Genomic DNA, 12,500 nt, shown 5'->3' on the forward strand with positions numbered 1-12,500 from the left:
TCCGTATCTCCCCCCTGGTCCTTGGCTAATGCGCCACATTATTCGCCCCAAATGTTGATCATCCAAGAAGGAAGATGCGCGAGATGAGGGAGCCAATCAGGAGAGAGCATTTGGCTTGTTTCCAGGGCGATTCATTAACATGCCTCGATAAGGCATGGGACTTGTTTATTACGGGGCTTGTTATTTTTTGCAGCCTCCGAGAGGAGTCAGGGAAGGGAGCTTTGTGAAAAGCTGGGGATGTGAGGTGGGAAAGGTTAGGACAGCATGCGGAATTCTAACAGGTGACGCTTTAATTTGGGAAGTGTAGATCTAAACTTTGGGTGACACAGATCTCTTTTTGCAGTCTTTTCTCAACCCTGCCCCCAGAGCCCAACTCAGTCCACCTGACGTCAGCGGCTAGGCCGGGGCTGAGCCGGGAGCCGGGCGCCCACGGTCCCCCGGTCGAGCCGTCAGGGATACTCACGGCGTCCTCCTCCCCGCTCCGGCTGGGGCTGCCCTCGGCCTCTCCAAACGAGTCATCGGTGGGCGGGTCGCTGGCCTGCGATGACGACTTGGACGGTGAGCCCTGGCGGGGCGCTGGAGTCGGCGCTGCAGAGAGCAAGCGAGACGAACGGAGAATGAAAAAAAAAAAAAAAAGCACATCGACCACTGTAAACGTCGCCAAGGCGACCAGCCTCTGGCATGGCAGCGGCAGGTCGGTGAAGGATGGTGACGGGTTAAGTGGACCCGGATTGCATCTCTTTCATTACATTAGCAGATTAACACTGTCGGAGCGCCACCCTGCCTCTCTGAAGCACTGCGGACACTTTTCCAGCTAATGTGGGATGAACTGTGAAGCTATAGCACTTTTTTTTTTTTTTTTTTGGATGAGGCAGTGAAATCGTAAGCACTTACAAGTGAAGACACTTGGCTCGTTGGCAATCACTTAATTAATGCAATCAATTAATTAATGAATCAATCAGTTACATCCAGCTAATTAAATTTTGCACAGCGGGCAAGCAGACAGTGCAATCAGATTGGGACTAGTAGATACTATAACCTGTGTTAATTTGATTCTTCCTGCCAAAGAAGATGGACCTCGCTTTCCAAATGGACCACAGAGCTGTTAAGTGTTGGAGGTATCTGCCTCACACACCCCCCGCACTGTTCTCACGCGCTGTGGTGCTTCGCAACGCTATAGTAGCATGTACTATACACATTACCCAGCAGTCCCTGGGACTCGTGCTTCCTCATTGTCACTTCATAAATAAACCTGACCCTCACACAGTGTGTAGGTGTGTGTGTTTGTGTGTGACAGTGTAGCATTCCTCCGTGGTGGTAATTAGCGCAACATGACTGTGTGGATCCAAACAGGCTGAACACACAATGCATGGATCTCCTGAGAGTGGTGATAATTACACTACTCTGCAACAGTGTGCAGCTGGGACCAGCTCACGCACTCATATGTCTGTCTCTGTCTCTCCCTCTCTCTCTCTCTGTCTCTGTCTCTCTCTCTCTGTCTCTCTCTCACACCCCCTCCACTGCCTTATTAGTTGTCATTTTCATGCTGACTAAAGACAGTTTCCCATGGGCAGGGGTATCAAAGGCCACCTCTCAACCTTTCAGTGGGGAAAAAAAAACCCATTGTGCGTTCAGGCTGTTGGGATCCGCGCAGTCCTGTTGTGCTAATTAGTGCCACTATGGAGTGATACACAGGCACACCACAGCCACAAATACACACCGACGTGCAAAGTTATTACACAGGAGGAGAAAAGGAGGGGCTTTGGAGTGGGAGGGGCTCAGAGAGGGAGGGGCTTAGAGAAAATCATGCAGTGGTCGGGGTGGAATAAGATTTATCAGGGTGCTTGACATTACATCAGTGCCCCTAAAGTCCTGAAAGAAGCAAGAAAAAACGCAAAAAAGGTCTCAAACGACCTGTAACCTTTTCTCAGTGTTGGAAACGTAAACGGGGACACGGAGCGCCTCAGGGCGGAGTACAGCCAGATCCCAAAGCGTCGGGGTCGACTCACGTGAGTTGGTGGAGGGCGTGGTGGAGGTGACAGGCGTCAGGTTCATCTGGGAGATGTCGAAGTCATCGCAGTCGTCGTTGTCCTGCGCCACGCCCACGCGGCCGAAGTAGCTGGTGAAGGCGTCTGTGGTGCAGGCCAGGCTGGGCTGCTCACTCTTGCGTGTTGGCATGGCTGCCGGCTTGGCCATCTGGAAGTCCTTGAACATCTCCTTGCTCATCTTGGCCTGGCGGGGCAGTGAGCGGTCACTGTGCTGTGGGCTGGAGGCCATGGAGGCGGACGCCCCCGCCCCCGGCCCCGCCCCCGCCCCGGCCCCGCCCGCCGTGGGCGTGTCACAAGAAGCGGCGGCGGCGGCCGCGGCCAACGGCACAGGAGCCAGGGTCTGGAACATGGCGGCAGGCAGCGGCCCCACCGTCTGCGCGGGCATGAACGTGGCAGGTGAGAAGTGCGCGCCAGCCATGGCCGCCCACTGCTGCTGAGTGGCGGGGAATAGGTTGGCCTGGCCCCAGATCAGCGGCTGGCCTCCAGGCAAAACCTGAGCCATGGGCATCGAGGACTGCACCCCGAACGGAAGGGGCGCCTGGGCGGCAAACCCCTGCTGAGTCCACGCTGGTGCCACCGCCCCCATCGTCACGTAACCTGACGGAGGAACGGACCGGTAAGAGAGGGACAGAGAGAAAGATGAAGAGAGGTGAGAGACATCCATCCCATAAGTGGAGTTAGGGTTTATTAAGGCAGGGTGTTTCCAACAAGCTCACAATGATACTACTGGTGAAATTTATTATGATGCTACAAATAAAACACAGGTGGTGAGCTGGTATATCACAGGGCATCAAGACATCACAGCTGGAACACTGTTGTCCTGTAGCTTAGTTCTTCTACCGAAGAACCTGCATACTGGCCTTTGGCAGCTACTGCCATCTATAGGCTCACGTAGGTACTTCATCACAGGGGTTGAAACATAATAATTCATATGAATACACAGAAAAATAAATCAATGTTAATAAAAGTGTTCAAAGTGTAAATACAATATTGTAAAAAAAAAAAAAACTGGTTTGTTTAACACCAGTAGCATTTACAGGATGGAAGTGTAATCCAATATATACTGTTATAACCAAGCAAGCCAAGGAAAGATGTTCAAAAGAGCACTTCTACAAATCTTCACTCCAAGGCCATACTCAAAAGATATATGACCCTCCACCCATCTGTCCATCAGAGGTCTGGAGTGGGAACGAGGACCTTGATGTGACCCCCCCCCAGTGGAAAGATCATCACGGCTCAGATGAGCTACAGTAATTACTGCTCACAATGGGCCCAGCCCTAATGAACAGGGGCTCTGGGTGGAGAAAGCCATTATAACACACGACTCACATCACACCAGCCCTTATTACATCACACACCTCCCCCTGGGTCCCACACGAGCAGAGCAGACTCAAAATGTCAATCCTACCTAACCACCATGTACACGCACACACACACACACACGCTCCATGTATATTGCATATAGTGCAGGATGACAGAGTTGTTAAGTTGGACAGATCTTAAGTGTATCTGCTAAGGTCAAGCACAAAGTCATCCAAAGGTTAATATTGGCTGGATGCATTTAATGGGATGTAATGAACTGGGTCTGAACCCTTCACACAAGCAACTCTATCGCCAACACCAGCAAAGCCACCTTAGCACAAAAACATCCAGAACTCGTGATGAAAACCCAACTGTATTCTATATCCAACAAAGATTAGTGCCTTAGTCCCTTCCTTCTGTGTTATTAAAGTATACTTTGGACAGGATGGATTTGTGTTTTTGTTTTTTTTACAGGAAGCTGCTGCTTGGCAAGGTGACATGAGAGAACGCCACAGGAAGTGACACCATATTACACCAAGCTGAGGGTGGAGGGAGGCTTCACACTGAGCATCACAGTACACACACAAATGACACCACCACCGACAAGAAGTGCACCAGCGAAGACGACATGGGTACATGCTGGGAAGCCTGCTAACGAGCCTCCCAGAACACCACTCTGTTGCCCCACGCGAACCACACGTGAGGCCAACGTGGAGGTCAAGTGCGTGGCACGTATCCAGATTTTCACCCACTTCTGGCGCACGCACTCCACCAGCAAAGCGACGGCTTGTACCAGTGGCACAAGCCCACATTTAATTAAACTCTTTTGCTCATTACTGGCACCACATATTCCACAACAATAAACACACAGAAGGTGTAAAATGAATCCAGCTCAGACTGGGGCAGGAAGTCGTGTTTAAGGACGATGAAATTGCTCCGACAGGAAAGCAGGGAGACTTTCACCATGATTGAGAATCTACAGAATGCATAGCACATCTGGTTATGTGCAGTGAATCTGGTTTCCTGCAATGAATCTGGTTAGGTGCAGTGAATCTGGCTTCTTGCAGTGACTCTGATTAAGTGCAGTGATTCTAGTTTCATGCAGTGAATCTGATTTCCTGCAGTGAATCTAGTTACATGCAGTGAATCTGGATTCCTGCAATTAATCCTGTTACGTGCAATGATTCTGGTTTCCTGCAATGAATCTGGTTACCTGCAGTGAATCTGGTTTCCTGCAGTGATGCTGGTTATGTGCAGTGATGCTGGTTATGTGCAGTGAATCTGGTTTCATGCAGTGAATCTGGTTATGTGCAGTGATGCTGGTTATGTGCAGTGATGCTGGTTATGTGCAGTGATGCTGGTTTCCCGCAGTGAATCTGCTTATGTGCAGTGATGCTGGTTATGTGCAGTGAATCTGGTTTTCCGCAGTGAATCTGCTTATGTGCAGTGATGCTGGTTATGTGCAGTGAATCTGGTTTCCCGCAGTGAATCTGCTTATGTGCAGTGATGCTGGTTATGTGCAGTGAATCTGGTTTCCCACAGTGTGCAGGGCACTGGGGGAGAATGAGAATTCAGGGCAGAGCAGGAAGCTCTGGGTTTGGCCTGGAAAGCTTCAACTTTACAATGCTGCTTCGAGATTCCACAGCGCAACAGAATTCAGGACAGATGGGTAGAGCAATGTGGCGCTTGAGCCCAGACGTACTGATGATACACTGTTTAGTGTTTCAGAACATGCCAGCTGGCTGCAACAGCTGTCCCCGGCATGTTGGCTAAACTGAGCTGGTGATGACTCACTGGTAGTGACGACACTCTGGTACAGGGCTAGTCATTAGAAGCAGAGCCGCTAAACTTTGATCCTGGTTGAGTTTCCTAGAAAGCCATTCTGTTGGAAATCAGTCATAATGTCAGGCATGGGCGGAGTCATGGTGTCAGAGTCATATTTTTAGATTTGTGGTTCAAAGAAACGATGGAAAAGGTTTGTTTCAGAAACTGTGAGATTTGACTGTGTGTGTTTGCTCACACTGGCATACACACACACACACACACACACACACACACACACACACACACACACACACACACACACACACACACACACACACACAGACTCACAGAGCTGGGGTTCCAGTGGGTAAGCAAGTCAGTCCCATTTTTTCTCATGCAACTCAGTATAGTCCAGTTTTATTTAGTCAGAGCTACTCAGAGACGTGTTAATATACCATTTGCTCACACACACACACACGTGTGCACGCACACACACCCACCTGAGGGCACGGAGGCAGGGTTGAATGGAGTGAACAGTTCTGAGGCTGTCTGGTGTGCCAGCGTCGTGTCCAGTGTGTTTGCTGGAGAAGCCGGAGTCTAAGGGCACAAACCCGTGTCACATTCAAACACACATCACTTACAGAGGCAGCCGTTCAGGCGTGTGTGTGTTTGTTTGTGTGTGTGTGTGTGTGTGTGTGTGTGTGTGTGTGTGTGTCGGCTCACCGAGGGAGATGTGATATCCGGAGGAGTAGACATGTCTCCAAATAGCTCTAACTGGTTGATATTCTGTAGAACAGCGGAGAGAGAATTCACAGTGAAGCACTGAAACATGAGTCAGCGTTCACACCCCAGTGAGCTGCACCTATTGCTGGGCACAGAGCTGGCATACATGGGCATGGCTACCCATAGCCAGGATTGGGTGAATGACAGGATGTTAATGAAGCATTACAGAAATGATGATGATGATGATGATGATGATGATTGTATATACTCACCACCAAAACATAATTGGAAAAAAGTTTGTATGTGTGTATCTAGCAGTGTGTGTGTGTGTATCCAGCTGCATGGGCAGTGGGCAGGATAAGCGTGTGGTTAACACACATCGTATTCAGGATTAAACTGACACTTTTGTAGCCTGTGGCAATTAAACTTGACCTTGTAAGTAAGAGGAGAATGGATATTTAACCTCATTCATGTGAGCAAGCGCGCGCAAACACACCCACACCCTGTGATGTGTTTGACCTTTGAACTCACTCTACAGGCCCCATGGGGCCCCTTGGTGAGAAGAGCACGGAGACGTTTATTTCCTCCCCTTTTTATTGGCCGGTCCGTTGTCATGGGAACGTGCCGGCCTAACGAGGGTCATATTCAAAGGGAGCAGGCAGGGGTCACGCATGAGGCAGCCTGCCATCTGACTGGGGGCATGTCAAAGTTAGCGCAGTACTTCCAGGTCAATGCTAGGGCACAGGGAAATGGCAGACGTGGAGGAGGCCCGGGACATGCTCTTGGCAGGCTGCGGGACACTTACTGGACAGGTCTGTGCCGCAGAGGACTTGAGGCCAGCGGGGTGGGGCTGGGTGGTAGCGTTCGCTTGGTTTAGTTACCTCTCTGCATGCCTTACCTTAGAGACCTGCACTAGACTGGCATCTACATCCAGCAGGCTGGTGTGTCCTTTATGTCTGCTCTGTAACAACAGCATGATGTTAGATGGAATGTGGGATGGGACACACACACACACACACACACAGGCGCACACACACAGGAGAAGGTGGGCATTTGAGATGGTGTGGATGAGGTTTGGAAAAGCGCCATAGAGCCAGATTGGCATGGGCGGGGCTTCCCCTGTGAGGTCAAAGCTCCGCCTCCCTCCCTCCCTCCCTCCCTCCCTCCCTCCCTCCCGCCTCAGCCCTGGTCTCTGCACATCCTCAGCCCCGCCCCTCGGAGACGCGACAGACCCTGGGGCCGTGCAAACAGCTACAAACGACAGCGCTCGTTCTCGCGCCCTCATAACCCCCCAGCGCGATAATTGGTACGGAGGGAACAAATAGTCAACAGAAAGGCCTGGCAGAGGGACCTTAATGGGAAAATAATGCAGCTGTACGGGTGTCTCTCGAGACAGAGCGCAGTGGAGGTGCAGAGGCCATGAACCATCATCTCACATCCCACATCACGTGGCTGCACAGGGGGGTCATAAACGCGGATCATTCCTTAGAACCAGAGGTGACGGGGAGGAAACACACACTGGACGTTCACATCCAAGCATGCGGGCATGCAGGTGATTCGAGGGCAAGCGCCGGGAAGCGGGAGTCCAGACGAGTGAACGGATCGGCGGGGGCACGGGGCGAGCATCGCGCGGCCAGCACCGGTGTCCCCGGAGAGAGGGGAGACGCAGCCGTAATGAAAGAGCAGCAGGAATGGAGAGAGGATGGAGAGGAGAGAGAGACACACACAGACAGACTATGACCACAGCGGACTCGGATCTTCACACATTCCATAAAGCCTCACCACTGACCACTGACCAGTTCACCACCACCACCTGTCCCCTATTAAACCTCTGACACCCAGTAGGGAAACAAACAGTCAGTGCATGAGACGTGTTTACTGTCTGTGGTTGCCTGGGCGACGGTGGGACCCTAACCTTCGTGGTGAAGGTCACAATGCAGTCTTTACTGGGCCCCAGTTCAACCAGAGAGCAACCGCATTATCGGCACCAAAGATGCCATCTATTAATCTCTTCAGACTCCCTCAGGGATCACCATGGTGACCTGTTCATAGGAATTGAGGAAGGGGGACATTATGGGCTTTTGTACTGGTCAGTACAACTGCCTGTCAGTCAAAGGCAGATGGCCTACACATGCAGATCACCAGCAGAAATCAACACACTGGCTACACTGAGAGTCACAGCGAGAGTCACAGCGAGAGTCACAGCGAGAGTCACAGCGAGAGAGCATGGACTGTCCCCAAGCGAGTGAAGAGAGGCTTCTGATTTAATCGCGTTGCTTACGGTCACACTAGTGCTCACGGGCTTATTCCAGTGGAAAGATGTGGGACAAAAAAAAGGTATTGCGTAATAGGAGAGTGCATTAGGCTTAAACAGTCTCCATGGAAACATTTAACTGGGAATCCACAGTGTAAACTGCAGTGGTTTGAGCAGCCTAATCTGTAGGTGAATGTACACAGACAGATATCCCAGTGCAAATTAATCCCCCCGTAATCTCTTCACGCTGTCTCTCGCATCCTCTCGCGCTCGTGTGTAATTTTCCTACAGTCTCTCGGCCCACTACTCAATCTTCATCACCACAGCCACCTATCAATTTACCGTCTCCCGGGAGACCCTAATTATCCGCACGCATGTGTTTTGCATACATTTATAGCTGCCAGCTTAATTAAAGTCGCCTGACTTATCTCCGGAGCACTGACTGATCACACACGCAAGCACACGTGATGGACACAGTGGCCACAACTGTGAAATAGAGCAGAGAATGAGGGAAAGAGAAAAAGGAGAGAGAGAGAGAGAGAGAGAGAGAGAGAGAGAGAGAGAGAGAGAGAGAGAGGGAGACAGAAGGCAGCGTGGGCCGTTATCACGCCCCGTAGACGAGGAGATGTTGTTTTGACAGGAGCTTGCCAGCTTGATAGAGCTGTGAAAGGTGCTCGGGAGGCCACGGGACCCAAAAAGAGGAGCCAGAAATGAGAGAGGGAGAGGTAGAGGGAAAGAGAGAGAGAGCGAGAGAGTGAGAGAGAGAGAGAGAGGAGCAGAAGTCAGGTCAGATGTGTATAAAAGAAAATGAGAACAAGATGGGGAAAAAAAGCAGAAAGAACAATGCACTGAGATTTAGGACTGGGGGCAGGTGTGGGGAGGAATTGTGGGGGATCTAGAAGAACTGAGCAAAGGCAGAACACTGTAACCCATGAAGGGCAGATCTAAAGTTACACATCTCAGAACTTCACCGACAAAAAGGGGTGATCTTAACCCAGGTAGGTCAGCGGGAGAGCCCAGGTGCTGGAACAGGGTGGGGGGGTGGGGAGATTAAACATAAGTTAGGACTGAATGAACAGAGCAGCAATAACACGTTTGGGAGGCAGAGAGAGACTGATTGGGGTATGAGAGGATCAGGCATTTTCAAAGCAGAGCATAAACATAATAGCCATATCATGACCACAGCGCGAACGTTTCAGCCATTTCAAGAGAGAGAGGAAGGTTAACTGATCTTAATCTACACAGTTATACATGGATACGGTGGTTTGACCTTGAGAGCTTGTCATCTCTTTTGAGAATGGCCCGGCCTTATCTGTCAGGCAGCCAATGAACAGTGTGTAAAGTAGCAGACCTCTTTTGATTGGATTGTGCGTGATTTTTTTTTGTTTTGATATGGTCATGGTGTGGCATTAAAGTTATGTCCCTGAGGCTTGGCTTTGAAAAGGCCATTATGGAAACACCAGCTGCCTGTACACATGGCGAGGCGGCAGGCACACGGCATGCAGACCACGAAGCACATACACCTCCAGCAAACCTCTCGTTACAGTAGCTAGTCCAAGGACACGCGGTGGCGGGCCAGCTACAGCACACAGACACACGCATCACACCGGACACACGCATCACACCGGACACACGCATCACACCGGACATACGCATCACACCGGACACACGCATCACACCGGACACACGCATCACACCGGACACACGCCACGACGCCATCTGCAGCCAAACGTCAAAACACGGTCAGCTCACCAAATGTCACGTGTTTGTATGAAACCAAAAAAGCCTGGGGTTTTGTAACAGGTTTGCAAGAGGAGAACAAGCAAACACGCACACGCACACACACACACACACACACACCCCACACAGTTCCACTCACTGGATGTCGCTTTGGAACGTCATAAACTCCTTCCTTTTGTTGGCTGGTGGGGACCTGGGGTGGACAGTTAGTCCAGCCAAACACATGAGCAGATCACAAGTTACCATCACGTCACATTTCAGCAGTGGCCTCTAAAACAGTGCGAGTGCCTTCTTAGTGTGTGTGTCTGTGTGTCTGTGTGGTGTGTGTGTGTGTATATATATATATATATATATATATATATATATATATATATATATATATATATATATATAATAAAGCTGCATTTTATACTTGGGTGACATTTAAATTGAAAGCCCCTCACTTGCTGTCACGAAACACATTTCCTCCGTGTTCTCATGAGAAGCGAATTAGCTGTCCGGCAGCAGCCCACATCGCAGCTGTCTGAGTGCTCGCGTTTGATCCGTTCCCTTCTCCGCTGTAATTTGACATTGTTCTTACGCTGCTCTCCACGGCTGGCTGATTGCAGCTCAGCACGTTCCTGCTTTCGATCGCGCGTTTGAAATGACTTTTTCTCCCCCCACCCTCCGCCAGCCATCGCTTTCATTCACAGATCAAAAGCAGACAGTGACGATTAATCACCTCCCTCTTTCATTAGCGAAGCGGGAGCGAGACACGGAAAAGCATGGAACATACCAGAACGGGGCCGCGGCAGCTCACCGCAGAAGCTGCCAGCACCACTTACTACACGCAAGCCTTTTATTTGCATTATAACCTCTACGCAACTTTCCCTGAAATGTATAGGTTCTACTCTAATAAAGAGGATATAATTATTTAAAGTATATATACGTTTAGCTCTTATTAGCTGTTCAGGGACTGCGTCGTATTACTTTTCTTAGCTGGAGATGGTGTGTCATTGTAAACGTCTGTCATCTTCGATTACACACCATTTCTGGCGACGGTATACTGTTCAAACTGCTAATGGGGTTGCGTGTACTTGACCTCGCTGCCTCGCTCCCTCACTCCTGCCACTCGGGAAGCACAAGAAATGATGGGCCAGCAAGTTAAATCTGCACCGGCCAACATAGTGCCCCATATGAGGCTGCAGTTTGCCCAGCTCTGACGGAGCACAGATGTCTCCATCACGCGTCTGACCGACCACAGGGCTAGTAGCCAAGGAGAGACTTTTACAGTCTGCTCAACACTTAAGAGCTTGGCGTCCGAATGACTTCAAAAGGTAGGAGATTGGCTACGTTTCTGCTCGGGCTCCTGCAAAGCTAGCGCCGCACCGCAGCGGCCGGGGGAACCTTTCGCGCAGGTAGCGGCCACATGGGCTCGGGGTGGCGCCGTCGTTTGCGGTAAGTGATTTCCGGCGTCTCCCTGTCTCACGCTTCTGACCGGAGCCGCAGGTGACGAGGCACAGCGGCACCTGAGGGGAGAGCACCTGTTGTGACGGTCGCGGCACTCAAAGCGCGGAACATCGCGGAATGTAAATGTTTGAGAGGGTTGCCACGGCGAATTAGCGCGACGCGGCATAGCGCCTCTGTCTGCGCTGTCTAACTCACAGGTGGGTCACTGGCAGCTACACACAGAGGTGTCTGTAGTGGTTCCATCAAAGGCTATCTTTATTTAACGGTCCTGTTCTGGGAACAGTTGCGATGTGGTGCTTTATTGATTCCCTATACAAGGGCCTTGAAACATATTCCCTCTTAGCTAACGGTTAATATTGGGTGGGCACGGTGAAATTGACATTCTCGATTCTGGGGCAGAATGTTTTAAATTCCTCGCAATTCAGTTATATCGCTGTTTTGTTGGGGGGGGGGGCTAATTTTTAGGTTAATTTTGCACAGCACACTTAGAGGTTCATGTTTAGATATGATATTTAATGATGTATGAGTGTTTGCCTTAACATTAGTCTGGTCAGTCAAAGAGCACCCAAATCAGAGTTTGAAATAAGGAGGGGCTTAAATAAAAAGTACCTGATAAATGCTCTCCTCTGATTGGTCACGGATGGGCTCATGTCCCGCCTCAAACACAATGTACTACAACATCGGCAGCAGGGGTGAGATCGAAAGGGGAAGGAGAAACAGGGACAGGAAGAAGGTGAAAGGGAAGAAAGAAATAATAACAGAGAAAGACAGAACAGGCAGCAGAGTGATTTGGTCATGCAGGAAAACCAGCGGCCGTGGCCTTAGGAGGAGCGTCCTGGCCCCGCAGCGCTGCGGGACGCTTGTTTGGCCCGCGGGATGATTGAAGTCTGGTCATGCTGACTGCTCTGCCCTTCAGCGGTTTTTTTTTTTACGCTCTTGCGTCTTCCCTCCCTCCGCATCCCGGACAGGAACCGTCATGTACTCTAAACTCAGCTGGGATCGGTGCTCGTAGTCCCAAATAAAGCCGCCCTCGCCCGGCCGTCGGCGTTACCTCCCCGTGCCGAAACGTGGTCAGTGCTCGGCAAAGCTCCCTCACACCGCTGGCTGCCCGAGCGCTCGGGGACATAAAGGCACAGCTAACACCCGCCACGCAGCTGCTCCGCTCGGCCCTGCTGGTGGGATATATCCCCCCATGATCCAAGGACCACAGACTTCCCAGC

The 12,500-nt window shown here is 50.8% G+C and overlaps 1 protein-coding gene across 5 annotated transcripts in view; it reads right to left on the bottom strand.

Moving 5' to 3' along the window:
• Positions 1-12,500, bottom strand: part of dab1a (DAB adaptor protein 1a) — a 153,172-nt gene that overhangs the window by 4,029 nt on the left and 136,643 nt on the right. The window contains exons 10-16 of one of the 5 annotated variants that reach the window (XM_035524747.1): positions 11,890-11,952; positions 9,971-10,024; positions 6,736-6,798; positions 5,838-5,900; positions 5,615-5,711; positions 2,010-2,645; positions 464-588 (exon numbers count right to left, since the gene is read on the bottom strand). In XM_035524747.1, coding sequence (XP_035380640.1) covers positions 464-588; positions 2,010-2,645; positions 5,615-5,711; positions 5,838-5,900; positions 6,736-6,798; positions 9,971-10,024; positions 11,890-11,952 — 1,101 coding nt within the window. The remainder of the gene's footprint in view (positions 1-463; positions 589-2,009; positions 2,646-5,614; positions 5,712-5,837; positions 5,901-6,735; positions 6,799-9,970; positions 10,025-11,889; positions 11,953-12,500) is intronic. The other 4 variants (XM_035524748.1, XM_035524749.1, XM_035524751.1 and 1 more) reach the window with 4 other exon arrangements.

Source organism: Electrophorus electricus, chromosome 3 (assembly GCF_013358815.1).
Source record: "Electrophorus electricus isolate fEleEle1 chromosome 3, fEleEle1.pri, whole genome shotgun sequence".
Taxonomy (NCBI): domain Eukaryota; kingdom Metazoa; phylum Chordata; class Actinopteri; order Gymnotiformes; family Gymnotidae; genus Electrophorus; species Electrophorus electricus.